This window comes from Tursiops truncatus, chromosome 1 (genome assembly GCF_011762595.2).
Source record: "Tursiops truncatus isolate mTurTru1 chromosome 1, mTurTru1.mat.Y, whole genome shotgun sequence".
In the NCBI taxonomy this organism is placed as follows: Eukaryota; Metazoa; Chordata; class Mammalia; order Artiodactyla; family Delphinidae; genus Tursiops; species Tursiops truncatus.
This window is the reverse complement of record NC_047034.1, coordinates 175866597-175888112: the sequence shown is the minus strand read 5'-3', so window position 1 is coordinate 175888112 and position 21516 is coordinate 175866597. Positions and strand designations below refer to the sequence as shown.

At 45.4% G+C, this 21516-nt stretch overlaps 2 protein-coding genes and 1 non-coding gene across 4 annotated transcripts; 2 read left to right on the top strand and 1 right to left on the bottom strand.

Moving 5' to 3' along the window:
- The first annotated feature begins 2220 nt into the window (after positions 1-2220).
- On the top strand, positions 2221-3503 carry CORT (cortistatin). The gene is given in 3 exon segments (XM_073805154.1): positions 2221-2370; positions 3220-3250; positions 3253-3503. Coding segments are annotated over 3 exon segments (366 nt in total). The 3' UTR covers positions 3438-3503.
- A 5320-nt stretch (positions 3504-8823) lies between these two features.
- DFFA (DNA fragmentation factor subunit alpha) lies at positions 8824-21035 on the bottom strand. 2 transcript variants are annotated; one of them, XM_019930889.3, is made up of 6 exons: positions 20850-21034; positions 18446-18607; positions 16455-16597; positions 11605-11794; positions 11236-11384; positions 8824-10287 (listed from the first exon to the last, which is right to left on the bottom strand). In XM_019930889.3, the coding sequence occupies exons 1-6, from the start codon at positions 20986-20988 to the stop codon at positions 10075-10077; spliced, it is 996 nt and encodes a 331-aa protein (XP_019786448.1). In that variant the 5' UTR covers positions 20989-21034; the 3' UTR covers positions 8824-10074. The 2 variants fall into 2 exon arrangements, 1 of the variants encoding a protein (XP_019786448.1); XR_012328089.1 differs by having other exon boundaries at positions 10227-10287; positions 10845-11384; positions 20850-21035.
- LOC117309980 (small nucleolar RNA SNORD77) lies at positions 9665-9733 on the top strand. Its single transcript, XR_004524255.1, has one exon. It is a non-coding gene; the product is annotated as a small nucleolar RNA SNORD77 (small nucleolar RNA).
- Positions 21036-21516: the final 481 nt, after the last annotated feature.

Here is a 21516-nt window from a genome sequence, read left to right as displayed (position 1 = left end):
TCGTGAGGGCCTTCTGTGCTTTCTACTTGTGTTAGGTGCTTATCATGATCTTATTTGGTCCTCGCAGAGTTCTGTGAGGTAGGCAGTAGGTACGATTTTTATCCCCATTTTATAGATGAGGAACCCGAGGCCCTAGAAAAGTTAGTTCAACGGCAAAACCAGGATTTTAGTCTAGAGCCGTCACCTTAAAGTACTACGATATGTTGCCATCTCCTTGAAAACGGCCAGTAATAAGATCACATGAAGCCTTCTCCAACCCGCAGCACATAACCCTCTTTGCACCAAAAATTTACTTTTCTCTCGTTTGCAGAGTGTGTATCCTGCCCCTTCGCGGGGCTGTAACAACTCTGTCGGGGTGGAGGATGTGGCTCCCTTGTACCTCTAGGTGGTACATGCCAGACGCTTGGTGTTTAATGAGGCCACTGAATAAAACCTGGGAATATACTGCAAGACTATAAGAAGCTGGCTGAGCTGCCATGACCTTCTCATCTGCAAGAATATCTGAACATTTTTAACGCCATTTGTGGGAGTTAGGCAAAAAATTTATTGTGGTACCAAAAAAGGGACTAGGCGATATGCAGCGTATGATCCGTGGGTCATCGTGCCGTGCCGATTTTACCTAGAATCTTAAACAACAAGCCTGTGATGCAATGAAATTTAAGGTTGAGATTTCCCTTGTGAAGGGGTGTGAACCAGGCTCTTGGAAAACCGAAAGCTTCAGTGTTCACTTCTGGAAAGCGCTGTCAGTTCTTTGGTTGCTTTCTTCCGTTTAGAACCTTGCCTTTGACATCGGTCACCTTAGTAGGTTAGTGGTGGGTGTTTCGGATTTTCCTAGCTGTCTCAGTTAGGTGAAGAGGGTCTGCACATTTGTTTGTGTGACTCTGAACCTGGGACCCATCCGGAGGAGCCAGGAGGTGGCACGGCACAGAGGGCTTCACGTTCTGGAGTTCTTAGCAGTGGAGCTGTCTTCAGGAGGAGAGGAAGCCCCAGGAGCTGGTCAAGTACAGGGCATTCAGTAAGAAGTACGTTTTACGCTTCACACACACACACACACACACACACACAGCAGTATTTATCCTTACTCAACATGATGCCCTCTAATTTTTACTTCATTCAAAAAAAGTGCTAGGGCTTCCCTGGTGGCGCAGTGGTTGAGAGTCCGCCTGCCGACGCAGGGGACACGGGTTCGTGCCCCGGTCTGGGAAGATCCCACGTGCCGCGGAGCGGCTGGGCCCGTGAGCCATGGCTGCTGAGCCTGCACGTCCAGAGCCTGTGCTCCGCAACGGGAGAGGCCACAGCAGTGAGAGGCCCGCGTACCGCAAAAAAAAAAAAAAAGTGCTAGTTTATGAGCCACTAGTGAGTGGCCAGCAGCAGATGAAAAGCACTGGTTACTCTAGTGTCAGCTCATTCGAATTGTGGGATCTCGGCTCCTCCTTGTACCCACGACATCAGAATATGCATTTTAATCTTAATAAGGTGATTTGGGTCCACGTCACAGTTTGGGAAGGCCTGGGCCAGAGGACAGTGGCCTGCTGGGTGGGGAGGCGGTGCTGGGGAACCATCACTCGGGTCACCCTTGCCTGCGGTTTGGAGACCAGTGGGTGCTGAGCGGCTCCCTGAGCCCTCACCGTCGCCTTGTTTCTTCTGCCCAAGCAGATTCAGTCATACTTTTATGTGGGCAAAATTGCAGGTTTTAAGCTCCTTATCCAAGGCTAATTTTGTATTATGTTAAATCACTTGGTTTTCTCATGGCTTCCTGCTTGCTTGGGCATAATTATGAGGAGGTAGAACTTCTTCAGAGGCAAGTGCACTTTGCATTCTAAAGTAGGAGCAAATCCACTCTCAACACAGGAAGAGATCTGAGGCTTTAATGAAGGGGTTAAATCCAATCCGAAAGCACTTTTGTGGGCACTGATTGCTCAGGCTTATGCGTCACTGCTTGAGTGTGAAGGAAGAGGGGGTACAGGCTTTAGACAGGCATATATACAAAAACACAGCTGCAGGTTGAGCTTAAAATAACCCCCTGGTCTCCAAAGAAGAGACCCAAGTCCACAACACACTGATTTCGGGGCTGCCAAGCAGGATGAGCAGCCGCAGGGCTGGAGAGAAGTGCCAGTCAGCCTGAGGATGCTGCCGCCCCTCTGCCTGCCGCCGCTGCCCTTCCCCTGGAGGGCGGCCTCGCCGGCCGTGACAGTGGGGTGAGTAGTCTGACTCGGCCGCATGCTGACCTACTTGTGGGCTGTCTCTTTCCTTGGCACATTTGGCCACCCCTATGGATTCCCCAGCATCTCCACGGCTGAGTGTGTACAGGACAGACTGCAGGGCTGGACTCTGCAGTGTGCCCCTCAGCTGCCCTGTGCCGTGATGTCCGTATAGACCATTGATTCTTGTTTACCTTCAGTTGTTAGGAAGTTTGTTAGAAAGCTCTGAAACTAAGGGGAGCTTCTTCGAGCTAGCAGTCTCCATCTGCTAGTCTTTGAAACATTTAGTGATTACAGCAGTCTATTGCAGTGCAGTCATGGAGCTGCCACTGTGGTATTAGTCACACATACTTCTAGAATCTTAATTTATATATACAGCACATGTTCTCACTGGCTGAGATTAATTGACATCATTACGTTTTCCATTGTGAGAATTTGTAATTTCATGACATGACTTATTTTTCTCTTTTTCCCATTTTGAAAAAGTTCCAAGAAAGAGTACATAAAGTTGACCATTAAAAATGGATTTTTCTCTGAACTTATCAGATGAGTTCCAGACAAGTCATTCATCATCAGATTACTCCTAGAAGCTTTCTAAGGAGTTTGAAAAGCCAGAATATAACGTCTCAAGCTGATCTCTCTCGAAAAGCAATTTGTGGACAGCCAGGAGGAAGACCAGAGATGGGAAAACCAAGCTAAATTAGCCTGATCCACCTTGGGGGGCTTCTTAGCTGCCAGTCACTTGTCAGGGAAAATGATAGATTTCTTGACCTCTTCTAATTAAGAACCTCAGCCAAGATTAGGGGCAAAACAAGCAGAGTTTCCTTGATTGAAAAATTTCAACTTCTTTTCTCTAATTAGAGCAATTTCGTTAAGGTGTTCTCTTAACTTATCCTTTAAATAGAAATGTGATTTATTGTTCTGGAGCATTTTTTTTTTTAAGGAATTATGTATCGTAATGCTGGCTGAACCAGGTGGTTGATTTGTCTTTCCTTTGTCCTCTGCTTCTTTTTAAAAGCATATACAGGAAGTGGCAGAAATAAAGAAAAACAGCTGTTGACTTTCCTTGCGTGGTGGTATGAGTGGGCCTCCCAGGCCAGGGCAGTGTCCTTTTTAGGAGGGGAAGCCAGGGAGGTGTTTAAACGGCAGGAAGTCCTGCCCCTCCAACAGTCCACTTGCCGAGATGAAACGCCCTGCAAGAATTTCTACTGGAAGACCTTCTCCTCCTGCAAATAAAACCCCACCCATGATTACTCATGCAAAGAAGTGTAAGGATGGATCTGAATAAAAATGTATTCATCAGCCGTGATCTTTCTTCTTTATGCAGTTGTCTTCTCTTTCCCGTGTAATTTGAAAATTAGTTTTTATTTAAACTCCAAAAACACCCAATACTGAGTGTCTTGAGTAATGTGGAACCCAAAGAGAGTATTTTTGATAAAGATTTTTGTGGCTTTTTCCGTTATCGTCAATGCAGCCATGGGGCTTTCCTTCCACCTTCATTATGTGCTTAGAGGTGGTTCTGTCCTTGTCTTCCTTGCTTTGATTTAAAATAGCTAAAAGCTACATATTTAAGTGTTCAGAATAACATTACAGTTTATTTTGATATAAACTGTCTAATTTAGGGCTTCCCTGGTGGCGCAGTGGTTGAGAGTCCGCCTGCCGATGCAGGGGACACGGGTTCATGCCTCAGTCCAGGAAGATCCCACATGCCGCGGAGCGGCTGCGCCCGTGAGCCATGGCCGCTGAGCCTGCGTGTCTGGAGCCTGTGCTCCGCAACACGAGAGGCCACAGCGGTGAGAGGCCCGCGTACCACAAAAGAAAAACACAACTGTCTAATTTAAACAATATTTCCCCTCATATTAAAAGCAATTTTTAACATTGTGCTCAAAGAACAAAATGATTGTTCCTCATGTTTTAGCTAAAATTAATTTAAAAACAAATGCCACGCTATTAGGCAGACAACATCATGTTGACATGCTTATAAAAGTTACATTCGAAACTGCTGTTAAAAAGTACCTGTACTGGGGCTTCCCTGGTGGCGCAGTGGTTGGGAATCCGCCTGCCGATGCAGGGTACACGGGTTCGTGCCCCGGTCCGGGAGGGTCCTGAGTGCCACGGAGCAGCTAGGCCCATGAGCCATGGCCGCTGAGCTTGCGCGTCTGGAGCCTGTGCTCCGCAGCAGGAGAGGCCGCGGCAGTGAGGCCCGCGTACCGCAAAAAAAAAAACAGTACCTGTACTAATTTTAACTAGTTAATATTAATTTGTTACAATTCTTTTTATGGAGGAGAGCTTCAGGCTTATTTCAGGTCAAGCATAGTGAGCAGTGCTGCTGCCCAGCCTGTAGCCTAATTGCCTCCACTGCTAATACAAGGACTTCCAGAGTCACAGGATCCGGACTTCATTTGGAGACCGATGCATATGTATTGATATGTGTATAATTGTTATATTTTCCCTTTCCTCAGTAATTTCCCACAGAAGTGAGTGAATGGTGGGTAAACGAGGGGGAGATTCCTTTCTGTGTGATATAATGCAGAGCGACTGTCGAGCCCCATGTGGACCAGCATCTGGGTCCCCTGAGATGAAGGCAGGAGTAAACAAGTGCTCAGTTCCAAACCCTAATCAAATTTCAGTTCTCCCCTGTAGCCCTGAAATCCTTCCTTGATTATACGTATTGTTTATGGCTCTTGAATCACAGACTCTAAAGAAAACTTCCAGCAAGAGGTTTTTCAGATGCTAAACTTTGAAGCTTAGAGATTCAAACCTGGAGTTACAGAAAGTTTCTGAGGGTCAGGGCTATTATCAGGAAAACCGGCAAAGGCTGGCTGGAGGGTATTGTGATATTTTCTTCTCTGGACACAAGGGGAGCAGACTCACGGAGTATGACTGCTGACCGTTCCATTCTGTTTTCCACAGAGCTGAGCTCATATTCATAATTACTAGCTGAGTAAAGTATAATGGGATGGAAGTGCCTTAATAGCATCCACATTTCCAAACACAGCAGCTTTCAGAGACCAGTAATCAGGTCAGTGCACTGGTGGAAGATGCCTGCCTGAAAGGCCAGCTAACCTTCAGAACTGAAGATTCTTCTAGAAGAAAAGCATGCTCACTGTTTTTCAGTTTCAGTTGGGGTCATACATACACAGTTCTTAAGACTGGAGATTGTAACTTTTTTTTTTTCTGGCCGCACCGTGTAGCATGCGGGATCTTAGTTCCCTGACCAGGGATCGAACCTGTGACCCTGCAGTGGAAGCACGGAGTCTTAACCACCGGACCACCAGGGATGGCCCTGTAACTTTTAACTAAGTAATGTCTGAAGGAAATGAAGCTATGCTAATGACACTGCCAGGAGATTCATCAAGTTTAAGCCTACCTTAGTTCAGTGGCCTTGATAAAATGTTAACTGGCATCAACTGCATGTCAGACTAGAGTAAAATGCTCATGATTAATAAATTAGGGTAAAATGGGTAAATTAGGTTGATTTCCTACCATCTTAAAATCTACCTTTGTGTAGTTCAATATAGTCGAATGTGTAGATCTAGGACATCAAGACCTGGACAGCTTCTAATTCATTCTCTTGCATTTATTTCCAGTATTTCACCAGAATAGATCCTTAACTGCTAAGGAAGAACTGATGTGGTATAAGCATTCGACAGAAATCCTTTCATAGTATTCATATGTCAGTGCTGACAGCAAACCATTTCAGTGGAAAGTCAGACCAGTAAGCTCATGGGAGATACGTAAACACCTTGAATTGACAGCGCCTGCTGAAGGGATAACCCACATCTTAATAACAGCAGCTTCTTCGATAGAGACAGGGATTCGATTTTGAACAAATCAGAAGAGGAAATGTCATTTAGCTCTGAAAAAGAAGTTTTCTGTTTCTAGACTAGGAAGGAAGAGGCAAAGCACAGCTGGGCAACCCACTATTTCTAGCTTCTTATAACCCTAATAAAAATTAACACGAAGTTATCCTTTCTATTTATAATTAAATAGTTAAGTGAACAGATACGTGTTTGTCTTATTAAAATAACTGTAAGCTGGAGAAAAAGCTAGAATTTTCTTGGTGATAGTTCTTGTAACATGATATTAGAAAATACCGAAGAAAATCCCATAGCCCTGCATTAACCTGTTGGTTCATTTCCTTATAATTGTGGAAGTGTTGTCTGACTTAGTTTGAGCAAACAGCTAACTTTAAGGATCTGCAATCTGAAAATTTAATGCAGCTCCTGGGGAGGAGTGAATCTGTTCCCTTCATTGGAAGCTTCCAAATAGGATGGAGGACTCCACCCCTCCCCTTTATTACTTAAAAACCTCAAGTAATATAAGACACAGCCAAAATAATTTAAGGCAAAACCCTATAAGTACAACAAAATAAGAAAAAAACCCTGAAGGCAAAAAAAAAAAAAAAAGATAATAAAAGACTAGATAATTAGGAAATTTAAAAATCTGGTTAGTAAAGGTACATTAGTAATTCTTGTAATTAATGTATTTTTTAAGACTATTATTTTATTCCTTTCTCTCTGGAAAATGAAAAATCCATTAGTTTTTTTCCTTTTTCTTTTACCCAGAAATTAAAGGTTGGTAAGTGGTAATTAGCACAGCTCCTGTCAAAGCCAGTTGCCTAATGGGGACCGACATTTGACTTGAGTTGAAAGAATGGAATATGGCTAATGTAGAGTTCATTAGTCCCAGTTGCTTTCTTTGACGTTCTTTTCTCCTAACATAAGAACAGGCATGCCGTGCTCTCTCTCTCCTCTCCTATTTTTAGACATATTGCTGTGCTGCTACATTTCTATTCTAGAAGGCCTGGAGGCACCGTGGTGTAAGGAAGGTAAGCGGCAGCTGGGGCAAAATAACTGTCACTCCACATTTGGTCTAGGGTTTGCAGACCAAGGAAGGTCTTTGCTCCTGCCCCCATCTCTGGCCCTGGGGCGGTGAAAGGGAACCATTCCCTACACTGACTCTGTGCTGGGTTCTATGCTCTTCCTCATACTTAACTTCATTTAACCCTTTTAATCTTGGGGCCTTAGGCTAACCTTACATTTTTGGAAACTACTGTCCCATAAGGTTAGACTCAACGTCGGTCTGTCTCACTCCAAAACCCATAGTTCTTTTTCCACTCTCCTATGCAGCTGAGATGCTTGGTGGGTTTGTTTCAAGTACAGAAGACCAATACCAACACCCAGGCCAGTCAACTAAAGCTCTACTGTGTATTTGACAGAAATAAGAAAACATTTTTCATTCAGCAGGGCAAAGATGGAAATGTTGACAGAATTGGTGAATAGAGATGCTATTCTATCATTTCTGGCATACAGGCTTCCTTTACTACTGGGCTAACTACACAGCGTTCACAAGGCTGATTTACTTCTCTTACACCACCAGCACAGTGACTACAGTTAGAAATCTTTGGGCAGTCATGTTGCAGACATATTAGGCCTTTTCCAGTTGGAGCTGACTCCAACTTATTCCACTGGTATTAACAAAACCAGTCATCTGGATGTAGAGTAGGAAAGACTATGTGGACTTAAGAGAAAATACAAATAAGTAGAAAGAACACTGGAATTAGAACCAGAAGACCTGCCTTTGAACCCTGGCCCTCCAATTAGCCTTGTGACATGAGGCAAGTCATTGACCCTCCCTGAGCACAACTTTGCTCATGCATAAAATGAGAGGCGACAAGCCATGCCCTGCTTATTAGCTCACTCAGTTTTGAGGGTCCAATGTGGTAGGTGCTGGCACAGAGCAGACTACAAACTGCTATAAAAATCCTCAACTGGCATTACTACCCCTCCAGGGGCATTCTGAAAATGTGTGGGGCTGTTTTCAGTTGCCTCAATACCTGGAGGTTGCTACTGGCATTGAGTGGGTGGGGTAGGATGTAGGATGCTCCTCTTCCTGCAAAGCACATGACTGTTCCACACAATGAAGAATCATCCCATATCCCACGTGACTTCCCCCCCCCCCTTTTTTTTTTTTTTTTTTTGCGGTATGCGGGCCTCTCACTGTTGTGGCCTCTCCCGTTGCGGAGCACAGGCTCCAGACTTGCAGGCTCAGTGGCCGTGGCTCACGGGCCCAGCCGCTCCGTGGCATGTGGGATCTTCCCGGACCAGGGCACGAACCTGTGTCCCCTGCATCGGCAGGCGGAGTCTCAACCACTGCACCTCCAGGGAAGCCCCGCCCCCACCTGACTTTTATATGTCATTCTGGATGTTCATAGGGATGAAAACCTCTTCCAAATTAGCCCCAAACCTAATTCTCTTTTATATGTAAATACATCATAGGGATGAAAACCTCTTCCAAATTAGCCCCAAACCTAATTCTCTTTTATATGTAAATACAAAGTATTTTTTCCAGTTTTAACGTTCCCTGGATCTGTCAAGAATGCAGCCACCTTGTAAATCGAGGATAGATGTGTTACTCTGTCCAGAACATCACTGTTTTGGGAAATCCCATTATAAAGGGCAATGCTGCTTGTGGTATTTGAGTTGACAGTCACTACACACCGCGCCTGGCTGCCTCTTAACAGATTCACAGTAATTCAGTGGGTAAGTACACGCATCTGACAGCTTCATTGTGCCTTTCGTATGGTCATCTCCAGAAAGTGACACTGAGATACACACCATTTTGTTGGAAATTATTTTCCTTTATTTCTTCTGAAATACTACATTTGGGGGTATTATGTTGATGAAGGTATGCACATAGGTAGGTTATCAGCTCTGGCTTTCATTTAAGGATAATTAAGAAGGCATTATAAAATATGCTATTAAAAAAGAAATATTGGGGCTAATAAGTGAGAACCAAATACGTAAGGCATTAGTAAGAGCACGCTGCATAGGTCTGAGTCCTCCTTGAGGAAGGGCACAGCAGAAGGAAACAGTTCTTTTTGTTCTGTTTGTTTTCTGTACCTCTCCCTCGCCCTAGGACTTACTTATCGTTATATTTCTTTACTTAATAATTAGCCAATGTATCTGTTAATAGCATTCTGTTTTCCTCTAAGTATGCTTAAAAAGTAAGTCAAATAAGTCAGTAACTAATTATCTTTTCCCTGCAAAGAGACTGCATTGTAGATTACAAAATCCGAAGAACAAGCTTGTACAGAAACGGGGAATATAAACCAGAAGTCTCTGCTTTGCACCCAGAGAGACCTGGAGTCATATCTCATGGAGACTGATTTAATGACCGTTTTATACCCCCTGCTGATAAAACACATTAGAAAACTGAAAAGTTTCACTGTGGTAATGCATATAATTTCACAATACTGAATTAGATATTAGAAATGGTGAATTACTCTCCATATGTCCCTATGGTCTGCAAATTTAATACGTGCCTTTAAAACAAACGAAAAAATTCCTTGAGAAACAAGTTTGTGGCCATAATCAACACTCTGATATGTCATCTTCTCTACTGTTATTTTGTGTTTAAAATTCTGCAGTTCCATCTTTAGAATAAGAATAGTGGGTCTATTACTATGATGGTTGCATAGTTCAACAGATTGAATCTTGAAAGAGATATACCATTTATCTGATGTAGAAGAAAAAAAAAGTTAAAAAAAAATAGTGGGTCTGAAATATGACAATTTCTTTTCCCTGCCCTTTACAACTACTGTCAGAGAACATAAGAACTTGCAGTTAGAGGAGGTGGGATATTGCTGGTGCAGCTCTATGGTTCAAAATAGGTCAGAGAGTCCATGTGGAGATCTGGAATAGCTTTTCTGGAAAGGGCATGAAGCCTGTCTTCCAGCCTGTTCCAGGAGAACATTCTCGAAGGCAGGGGGTAGAGGAGTATGTAGGGAGCTACAGAGGTTAGGCTGAAGGTATTTACTGACACTGACACTGGTCACACTGGTTTTCTTTGGCATGCTTCTGGCTGCCGGCTAGGTGGGGTCTCGTCTGGCTTGTTTGGGATTCTGCACTGCTCCAGGCAGCGAACTCCTCCTTGCTGAAATGCTCCTCAGAGAATACAAGCTCTGTACCTGCTGGAGGCGCAGGCTAAGTTCCTGATTACAGGTCTGTTGAACAGCTTCCGTCTTCTTTATGTCCCAGTTCAAAGCAACAGCCAGTGCTTTAGGGTCCTCCTTGGCAACCAACTGCGGCAAGAGTAAGAACCATTAAGAACCAGCACCTCTGCTGCTCTCGTAATTTTCTTTAGGGGGGTGAGAATCGGCAATATCAGTCTATGTCATGTCTTTATGCTGAAATGCCAGGTCTCCTTCATATTCAATTGTCACAGGCCTCTTCTCACCATACAACACCAACAGGAAAGGACATCTAGAGAGTAGTTTACTTGGAGCAACAATAAAGTCCTCCGCTCACAGGAAATTTAGCCAAGCTCAAGTCAGTACAGCTTCCTTCCCTTTTAGCTACACCAAGGAAGTACTGGGAACAGGGGCAAGGGTGAAGCATAAGAAGGAGCACCCAGGGACTTCCCTGGCAGCCCAGTGGTTAAGATTCTGCACTCCCACTGCAGGGGGCACAGGTTCTATCCCTGGTCGGGGAACTAAGATCCCACATGCCACTCGCCATGGCCAAAAATAAAATAAAATAAAAAATAAAAATAAAATAACTGAAACAACTGATGAAACAAAAACACAAGCTACAGCAAATCCCCCCCCCAAAAAAAAGGAAAGAAAGCAGGAGCACCCACTTTGATGTGTTCCCTTCATCAAGCCTCCAGTTCCCTGGTCTGAGGGCACAAGATGATCCCCTCGAGTGGGCCTCTCTCAAGGATATTTTATGTGCTTCCATGGCCTATGGATCTTTTTCAACCACTGACAGACGCATCTCAGAAGCCTGAGTCCTGCTATTCCTCCCTGTCGGGGTCAGACATTTCATTACCTACTTTGGATCAGAAAATAATGTTTGATGATCTGAGGGAGGGCACCCATTTTGTTTAAGATTTGGATTAAATGAGATGTTTGCAAATGCTTTGCATAATAATGGGCAAATTGACAGCTATGATTCAAGGTCTGCAGAGGTGAAAAAAACCTGATACAAGCCTCTCCTTGCAAAGGTCAGGGTCCCTGGTGCTCGCCCACCTCCAAATCTTTACTAGACAAACTCAGCTCTGGCGCGGGTTTCTCCTTCAGCGCATTAAGGATCTGGCTCGTAAGTGCAGTTTCGGAGGAGCTCTCTCCAATACCCGTGTCAACTGCATCCCTCTCATCACCGAGGCCAGCTTTGGACTCTGCAAAGCAGATGTGAGACAGAGATCAGCACACCATGTACACATACACCCATACCAACATCCAGCCAGAGCAGGCAGCTGGGCAGACAGAAGCCTGTCATCTCAAGATGCCAGCAGCTGTGGTTTCACTGTTCTTGACCACATGGTAAGCATCTGGCTCTCTCTCAAGGAGAGGCTCTACTGAGTTCTAAGTGTAACTCCCCCAGCCGATGAATCCTACCTTGCTGCTTCAACAGGATGCTGCCCTCCTTCTCCAAAGCCCGGAGGTAAAGCTCCAAGAGCTGCTTGGACTGACGGGCTTCCTCCCTCTGGTCAAGGACCTGCTGGAGGGTGTTCTGGAGCCCCTGGACTGCGACACGACTTTGGCTGAGTTCCTGAGCCAGCTCTGAACATGGGACATCAATAAGCATCTGACAAACAAATACGGACTTTAAGAAATCGGAAAGTACTTTCTAAACGTGATGTTATAGCTCTCAAATACATCAATTTCGCAGACTCATTACATCTAGTTCCCAAAGTTACCTAATATGGCTGCCTGAAAGTCAGGAAAGAGGCATGTAATTTTTTCAGTTTTCCTCTGGTGAAAAAATTAGGAAAATATTGCCTTAGTGCCTTATTAAAAACAAAACAAACAGAAATAGAGTCACAGATGTAGAAAACAAACTTATGGTTACTGGGGGGAAGGGGGAGGAGGGGTAAACTGGGAGACTGGGATTGACATATACACACTACTATATACAAAATAGATAACTAATAATGACCTACTGTACAGCACAGGGAACTCTACTCAATACTCCATAATGACCTATTTGGGAAAAGAATCTAAAAAAGAGTGGATATATGTATATGTATAACTGATTCACTTTGCTGTACAGCAGAAACTAAAACAATATTGTAAATAACAATACACCAAATAAAAATTAAAACAAAACAAAATCCTGATATTAAATAACCCATTCTACATTGTACAGAATATAAAGGAGGAGGTGTATGATCACTTGTACAATGAATCAGTATGAGGCTATTTCAAGCAAAAGTCTTTCTGATGATTTTTTTTTTTTTTTTTTTGCGGTACGCGGGCCTCTCACTGTTGGGGCCCCTCCCACTGTGGAGCACAGGCTCCGGATGCGCAGGCCCAGCGGCCTTGGCTCACGGGCCCAGCCGCTCCGCGCATGTGGGATCTTCCTGGACCGGGGCACAAACCCGTGTCCCCTGCATCGGCAGGCGGACTCTCAACCACTGCGCCACCAGGGAAGCCCCGCTTTCTAATGATTTTAACGTTAAACATTTTTATTATACATGTTCGTACTTTGAACGACTATTTTTCAAATATAAACTACTCAGCTTTTAAATGACGTGTTCAGTCTGTGAAATAAGGGAGACCTCACTTATCATACCCTAGATCTTAAGAAGGCTCAATCTTTTGACATATACAGCATTAGATTAAAAATAGTCTTCAGGGCTTCCCTGGTGGTGCAGTGGTTAAGAATCCGCCTGCCAATTCAGGGGACACGGGTTCGAGCCCTTGTCTGGGAAGATCCCATATGTCGTGGAGCAACTAAGCCCGTGCGCCACAGCTACTTGAGCCCTCATGCCACAACTGAAGCCTGCGCACCTACAGCCCGTGCTCCACAACAAGAGAAGCCACCGCAATGAGAAGCCCGTGCGCTGCAACGAAGAGTAGCCCCTGCTCGCCACAAGTAGAGAAAGCCCACGTGCTTGCAATGAAGACCCAAGGCAGACAAAAATAAATTTAAAAACATAATAATTTAAAAAATAATAAAAAATAAAATAGTCTTCATAAGAGAAAGATCAAACTGTTGAAATTCTTGGAGAATAAATCTAACTTCAGCTGCAGATTAGAATATGGAGCTTAATAAGAAATGCAATAATAAGCGTTTGCATTTCTCAAGCACTTACTATGTATCAGTGAGAAAATTGATGTAAAACGCTTAGGACAGAAAGTGACGAGGTGGGCTGCTCTAGATTGGGAAAGGCCTCTTTGAAGAGGTGACTTTATGAGTTATCCTTAACTTTCATATTGCATCAATTTTCGAACAAGTAGTATTAATATACATTCATAAGGCTCAAAATTCAAGAGGTACAAACTTCTGAGGTAAGTACTAGTATTACCACCACCATACCAGATTAGGAAAATGAGGCAAGAGCAGTTAATAACGTCCCTAGGATCAGTCAGTTCTAATCCTCAGGACGCTGTGTAATTGATCCCTGGGCTCCTCCCTTCCCTCCCATCTGTTCTCACTCCCCATGGTCCCCGAGATGGTGGTACCTTTCCTCTACCTGTCGCATGGCCAGCCTCTGCCAGCTCCTGTCCTAAGCTTCCCTGTGGAGCCTAGCTGTCAGGGCCAGGCTCACTGATATTCTGGTATCCCTATTTTGGTAAGGACTGCTGTGCTCCTTATTCTAGGGGTATCATAATATACTAGTCTGTTGGGATGGGAAGGGATCTCATGACCCCTTTCTGTTTCTTTTTTTTTTTGGCCACAGGGCATGTGGGATCTTAATTCCCCAACCAGGGATCGAACCTACACCCCCTGCAGTGGAAGCGCAGAGTCTTAACCACTGGACCGCCAGGGAAGTCCCCCCTTTCTGTTTCATAAAAAAGAAAAAACAGGGCTTCCCTGGTGGCGCAGTGGTTGAGAGTCCGCCTGCCGATGCAGGGGACACGGGTTCGTGCCCTGGTCTGGGAAGATCCCACGTGCCGCGGAGTGGCTAGGCCCGTGAGCCATGGCCACTGAGCCTGCGTGTCCGGAATCTGTGCTCCGCAACGGGAGAGGCCACAACAGTGAGAGGCACACATACCACAAAAATAAATAAATAAATAAATAAATAAGAAAAAGAAAAAACAAGAAAGAAAAAAAATCAAGCTTGCTCCTGCCCTCCCTCTGCCTGGAACACTCTGGCCCCAACCTTTCCATGACAAGCTTCCTCTTGTCCTTCAGGGTCTCCTCTTGGGACCTGCCAATGTTTCTCAACTAAATTCTATGAATTTATTCTATGCACAAGCATGTGTGAAAAATGACACTGATCTAAGCTTTTTGCACCACTGACTAGAAGAGCAAGACTGATGACACCCACATGTCCCCCAGTGGGGGAGTCTCATTAAATAAGTCATGGTACAGACATGAAATGGAATATTATGCAGTGGTGAAAAAGAGGTGAGGATGTCTTTTATAAACTGATCTGGAATACTTTCCAAATCTTTCTTTAAGACAGAGCAGAGGGCTTCCCTGGTGGCACAGTGGTTAAGAATCTGCCTGCCAACGCAGGAGTCACACGTTTGAGCCCTGGTCCGGGAAGATCCCACATGCTGTGGAGCAACTAAGCCCGTGTGCCACAACTACTGAGCCTGTGCTCTAGAGCCCAGGAGCCACAACTACTGAGCCCGTGTGCCACAACTACTGAAGCCCGTGCGCTTAGAGCCCATGCTCTGCAACGAGAAGCCACTGCAATGAGAAGCCCGCGCACCACAATGAGGAGTGGCCCCCGCTCACTGCAACTAGAGAAAGCCTGCGCTCAGCAACGAAGACCCAACACAGCCAAATATAAATAAATAAATTAAAAAAAAATAAAACAGAGTAGAGATGCTTCCACTTGTGTGATATAGGGGAGGAGGTGAAAACACTTATGTGTTTGTTTGTATATAAAATATCTCTGGAATGGGAAACTGACAGATTGGTTGTCTCCAGGAAGGGGAAGTTGGGTGGCTGGAGGCAGGAGTCAGACTTTTCCTGTATATCCTTTTTTTTCTAAACAGCTTAATTGAGGGATTTCCCTGATAGTCCAGTGGTTAAGACTCCATGCTTCCAATGCAGGAGACGTGGCTTCAATTCCTGGTCGGGGAACTAAGATCCCACATGCCCCGTGGCCAAAAAAACCCCCCAAAAACCCAGCTTTATCGAGATATAGTTAATATACTATACAATTCACCCATATAAAATGTATAATTCAGTGGGTTTCAGTATAATTAGTGGTCTTCTTGTGATAGTGCAGTCACCACCACAATCAGTCTTAGAACATATTCGCCAACCCAGAAAGAACTGTACCCATTAGTAGTTCCTCCTTATTCCTCCTCAAAACTCCCCACCAACCCCATCCCTAGGCAACCACTAATCTACCTTCTATTTCTATGGACTTGTGTATTCTGGCCATTTCATATAAATGCAATCATAAAATATGTGGCCTTTCATGTCTGGCTTCTTTCACTTAGCATAATGTTTTCAAGTTTTATCCATGCTGTAGCATGTATTAATACTCCATTCCTTTTTATGGCTGACTAATATAGTCCATTGTTTGGATACACCACATTTTATTTATCTAGTTATCAGCTGACGGACATTTGGGTTGATTTACTTTCTGGCTACCTGTGTATCCTTCTATACCTCTTGGATTTTGAACCATGTGAAAGCATTAATATGATTTATTCACAATAAATATACAAGTGTAAAAAATCACCACAAGGTCGCCTCCTTCCAGGAGCCTTCCCGCCACTCTTGGCACACTGCCCTGTCTGACATGCTGCTTATTTTGTCTGCCTCCTTCCACCAGGACTTGAGTTCCATTAGAGCAGGGACTGTGTCTGGCTTGTTCACCATTGCACCCCTGTGCATAGAACTGTGTCAGGCAGAGGACAGAGGCTCAATAAATATTTTTTTGAGTTAACAATACTATTTTTATCCTAGTTCTACTGGAGAGGAAACATAAGCAGGGAGGCTAAGTTGCCGGTTCAAAGTCATAGAGATGGAGCTAAGATTTAGTCTGCATTCTTTAGCAGTACATCCTTGACCCACGCCTTGGGCCTAAATGGGTCTAGGTGGGGCCTTGGCGTCTGTGTTTTTAAAAAGCTCCACTGGTGATTCTGATGCAGGGTGAGGGGTGAAAATTTCCTACTCTAGGTGAGAGAATTAGAAAATGAAAAACCTTGGTTGTCATCTAAGAATTACTTAAAAATTAAGAAGCAATGAAATTATGGCAGGATGCATGGCAACTAAGGCGCTGGGGGAAGCACAGGCTGGAGGAACGTGGCTATGGGTTGTGGAGGAGGCTTACTTGGAGGTCCTCCTCGGACAGGAGGATGATGCTGGACAGGTCTTCTTTCAGCTGCCTGGCCACATTCTTCCACTTCAACCCTGCCCCGCTGTCTGTTTCATCTCTGTCAAAGGACTCTTGGGTAATCCAAGCCGTACCTCCATCTGATACATGGGAGAAAATGCCGGTCAGAGTCAGATTAACCGGAAGTGCTGTTTTCACTTCCTCCTCCAACTCAGATCTCGAGGATGTCGGCACATCCTTCCGACAGATCACTTAGAATAATTTAGATGGTGAAGGAAGCACCTTTTCTCAGGGATTCATGGGGAAGCCAATCCCCATCTAGGACCTTAATTTTCCCTCTTGTTCCATCTTCCATTTCTTTCTTTTTTTTTTTTTTTGGCTGCAGCATGCGGGGATCTTTGGCATGAGGGATCATTCGCTGCGGTGCGTGGGCTTCTCTCTAGTTGTGGCGCATGGGCTCCAGAGCACATGGGCTCTGTAGTTTGTGGCACGTGAGCTCTCTAGTTGTGGCGTGTGGGCTCTCTAGTTGTGGCGTGCAGGCTCAGTAGCTGTGGCGCGAGGGCTTAGTTGCCCCGTGGCATATGGGACCTTAGTTCCCTGACCAGGGATCGAACCCACATCCCCTTCATTGGAAGGTGGATTTTTTTTACCAGTGGACCACCAGGGAAGTCCCCATCTTCCATTTATTTCTGTGTGAAACTGCTCTGTATTCTTTTATGGAAGGAAGCCACTTAAATCCAATGTATGCTTATGCATACCCAGGATACTGTCACACTTCCCTTTAGGTTAGTTTTTTTTTTTTTTTTTTTTTGCAGTACGCGGGCCTCTCACTGCTGTGGCCTCTCCAGTCGCAGAGCACAGGCTCCGGATGCGCAGGCCCAGCGGCCATGGCTCACAGGCCCAGCCGCTCCACGGCATGTGGGATCCTCCCGGACCGGGGCACGAACCCGCGTCCCCCGCATCGGCAGGCGGATTCTCAACCACTGCGCCACCAGGGAAGCCCTAGGTTAGTTTTTGTGTCTGTGGGTGTGTTCTATTTCTGTATGCAAAAACATTCATCCTCATCAGCACTTCTCCTGTGCTTGGGGATGGGTCTTATCCTTGACTGGAGCAGCTGCAGCCACTGTTCACTGTCCCTTGGGCCCAAGTACAAAGGTGGCTGGGAAAGCCATCGCTGAAGGGTGACTTCCTCACTTTAGTGGCCTAGGGACTTTCCTCAAGACACTTCTTTAGCTCTTTGATCCTTGCCCGTCAATATTAGTTCCCTTTGTATTTCCAGTGAGGATGATGCTAATGATGGTGACAGGTAATATTTATTTGTCTTACTGTGTACCAGGTAAGATCTAAATGCTTTCTATCAGTGGCTCTCAACTGGGAGTGATTTTGCCCATCCCACCCCCAGTAGACATTTGCCAATGTCTAGAGGCATTTTTGGTTGTCACAATTAGGGTGAGGAGATGCTACTGACACCTAGCAGGTAAAGGCCAGCGATGCTGCTAAACATCCTGCAAGACACAGGACAGCAACCCCACAACAAAGAATTCTCCGGCCCAAAATGTCAGTAGGACTGTTGAGAAGCCCTGGCTTGATATGTACTATGTTCTAGTATCCTTACAACAACGCTAGGAGACAGGTACTGTAATTATTATCTCAATATGGGGCTGAAATGTTAGATAATTTGCTCAAGGTCACATGGCTAGTAAATGGCAGAGCCAGGATTCAGACCAGACAGTCTGACCCAACCTGCGGCACAGATCTCTCTCCCTTGCTGCATTTTAGTTGCTGTCGGTCTGTGAGTTATTTGAGAACTGAGCCCGTCTCATTCATCTTCATCCCCAGACTCAGCACCGCTCTGGTATACAGAAGGTGCTCAGTAAACGTTTGCTGCATAAATGCTTAAAACAGCCAACCAAACAGCAACCAGGTGCCTATGTAGTAAAATAAATCATGATGGATAGTATATAGTATATACGGCCAGCATTTCTTACCTGAATTGTTGTACGCCCACTTCTCATTCCCAGCCAGTGCCACAAACTTAGTATTGGCAGGAAGACACAGGAAGTAATCGTCATCATCCACTATGGTGCCATCCTCTGCCAGGACCAGGGTGACTGGTGCCAGGGACTTGTCAATGGCCAGAATGTCACAAGCTGAGAGGAATAAAATATTTGGTAATTGACAAGTATCCATAGGGAAATTACATCTGTCCTTGCACTCTCAATATGTATGCCCCGGGACTTCCCTGGTGGCACAGTGGTTAAGAATCTGTGCCAATACATGGGACACAGGTTTGAGCCCTGGTCCAAGAAGATCCCACATGCCACGGAGCAACTAAGCCCATGTGCCACAACTACTGAGCCTGTGCTCTAGAGCCCGCGAGCCAGAACTGCTGAGCCCGTGTGCCGCAACTACTGAAACCCACACGCCTAGAACCTGTGCTCCGCAACAAGAGAAGCCACTGCAATGAGAAGCCCGCGCACCGCAGCGAAGAGTAGCCCCCGCTTGCCTCAACTAGAGAAAGCCCCCACGCAGCAACGAAGACCCAGTGCAGCCAAAAATAAATTTTTTTAAAAAAGTATGCCCCCAGAGCCTAGAAAAATCCCTGGTAATAATAACTATAATAACTATAATGATGACCACTAGTACTAATATAACACTTACCATGTCCCTGGTACTGTACTAAGTGCTTTTCACATACAGCATTTAATCTCCTAAAAATCCTATAACGCAGATACTATTGTTACTCCCATTTTTACGGATGTCAAGCCCAAGGCTCAGAGAAGTTAAGTAATTTGCCCAAGGTCACACAGTAAGTGGCAGAGCCGGCATTTCAACCCACACAGTCTGGCTCTTGAAAATGTGTTTTTCTTCCAGCTACTCTATACCCACATTAGGATGCACTTGAGCCTTTTCTTGGATGAACAACAAACCAAAGTCTGATTTGATTCCTTGAGAACAAGCAGTCTTTCATTCATTTCCTCAGTGGTCTACTCAAATTCTCCCATGTGTCAAATGTCACAAAGAAAAAAGAGAAAAAGAAAAGAAGAAAATTATAAAAAAGAAAAGAAAAAAATGACTTTATGTTCTCACAGTATCTTTCTTGGCAGCCTTACTAACCTATAGGAAAGTATAAGAGAAGCAGAAGGCAGAAGTTTGTAACAGTAGCTTTTCATCTTTATGATCACTGGGCAAGAGGCTTTGTCCAGGGCAGGTCTGTACCATCCCATTTAGTAATGGCAATGCCTAAAATGCTCATGGGACTAGAGTAGGCAGAGAAGTAGCCAAGAGACTACAAAGATCATTGGGCAATGCTGTCTTCCACCCAAATAGAACAGCAAGCCTTGTATAGGCCGAGCTCCAGAAACACAAGCACTTACATAAGCCTCTGTGCCAAATGCATCCAGCCACCGCACGGATGGGGCACTAAAACTTAAGCAACTTCATGCCAAGCAAAAAATATGTAAACACTTATATGGCAAAAACCATGTCACTAAAGCATTTAGAGTGCTTTGGCTGTTCCTGCATCTCTGAAAGACATCTGTCTGATATCTATTGGGCTTGGTGACCCTGGGAGGAAGCCCTGAACACGCTGACACACACGTCCACTACATGCCCGGGGATGACACACACGTTTAACCAATAGAACTTCTTTGGGTAAGCAATTTCCTGCTACAGGCCAGCAACGTGTAAGTCATTTGAATATCTCATCTCCTTCCAGAGTCCCAGTCCTGTGGATCAGGGCTGGAAATACACCCACTTTGCTGATGAGAAAACTGGGGATGGAGAAATGGTTAAGTGCAAGGTCAGGCAGCTAGTAACGGTATGCGGCTCAGAATTTCTGTCAGCTCGGTCACTCACAACAGACGTTCCTTGTCTGGCCCTCCCGGATGGTCGGTAAGAGCTCCCTCTTTACCGCACAGGTACCTGCCAGAGCTGACTGTGGAAACCCGCTCCCACCCCGCCATAGGCTCAGCTGGGGGACCCAGTACAACCTTAGGGAGCCTGAGTGGCAGGAATACAGTGGACTGAGTTCGATCCAAAATCTGAGTCATCTGAGGCGAGGCACCGAAGTAGAGTATGTCTTAATTCGCATATTTTTTCCCGTCTGCCTCTCCACCATATGAATCTCACACAAGATAAATTAAGTTAAAGTGCCGGAAAACGCTATGAAACTGCTAAGTCGCCATACCCACCTGAGTCATCTCTGACCCACCTGAGTCATCTCTGTTCCAAGGCTCCACTCGAGAGACAAGAAGCCCCAAGTCGCCTCTCCTGACCCCGCCTTGCCCCACCGGACATCCCCACCTCTCACCGGGTCCCTTCAGCCCGGGCCCCGGCCCCCCAAGTCCTCGCCCCCGTCCCCCCAAGTCCTCGCCCCCGTCCCGTGCCAACCCTTGCTCCTCAGCTCCTCGAGGCAGGAGGCCGCCACGCCGTGCTGTTCCCTGCTGTGGTTGCGACACAGGAGACACTGCTTTAGAGCCCGGATCTCGCTGGGTTCTGGAACGCTGGGTCCCCCGACCACCTCCGTCATCTTCACGGTCTGACCTGACCAACGCGGGGACGTCAGGGGGGCTGGGCGCGGGAGTCCTACTCAACTCCACCCCCACGGCATGCCGGGAGATGTAGTTCTCGCTGTAGCAAATCACGCGTGGGACCAAGGCACGCCGGGAGATGTAGTTCTAGTTGCAGCTAATTCCCTGCGGCCCCGGGGGCATGCCGGGAGCTGTAGTCTGTGGGTTCAAAGCCGACTTAGGTCGCGCAATCCAGACGCCGGAGGTGTTTTTTTTTTTCTGCCTTATATTAAGGAGTTGCATTCGCGCGTTCAAAATGAGGTCAACAGGGATTTATTTTGTATTATGAAGGACATGCCCGTATACTCCCTTGAATTGTTACAGCACTCCTTTCTATATATATAGATAGATGCAAGATATTAATACATAAAGCAGTGTCATTGTACTGTGTTAACTTGTTTTTCCTTTCCAACCTGAACAAATCTATAAAATGTCCCAACCTTCACGCTGATCTGAAGGAAGTCAGTTTTAAAAAGTGATGAGTGTAG

Coding starts and splice junctions, on each gene's coding strand:
- DFFA (XM_019930889.3), bottom strand. CDS start 20,988: ATGACGGAGGTGGTCGGGGGACCCAGCGTTCCAGAACCCAGCGAGATC. Junction 16,598..18,445: donor GTGGGCGTACAACAATTCAG/GTAAGAAATGCT, acceptor CCCATGTATCAG/ATGGAGGTACGGCTTGGATT. Junction 11,795..16,454: donor TGTCCGAGGAGGACCTCCAA/GTAAGCCTCCTC, acceptor TTTGTTTGTCAG/ATGCTTATTGATGTCCCATG.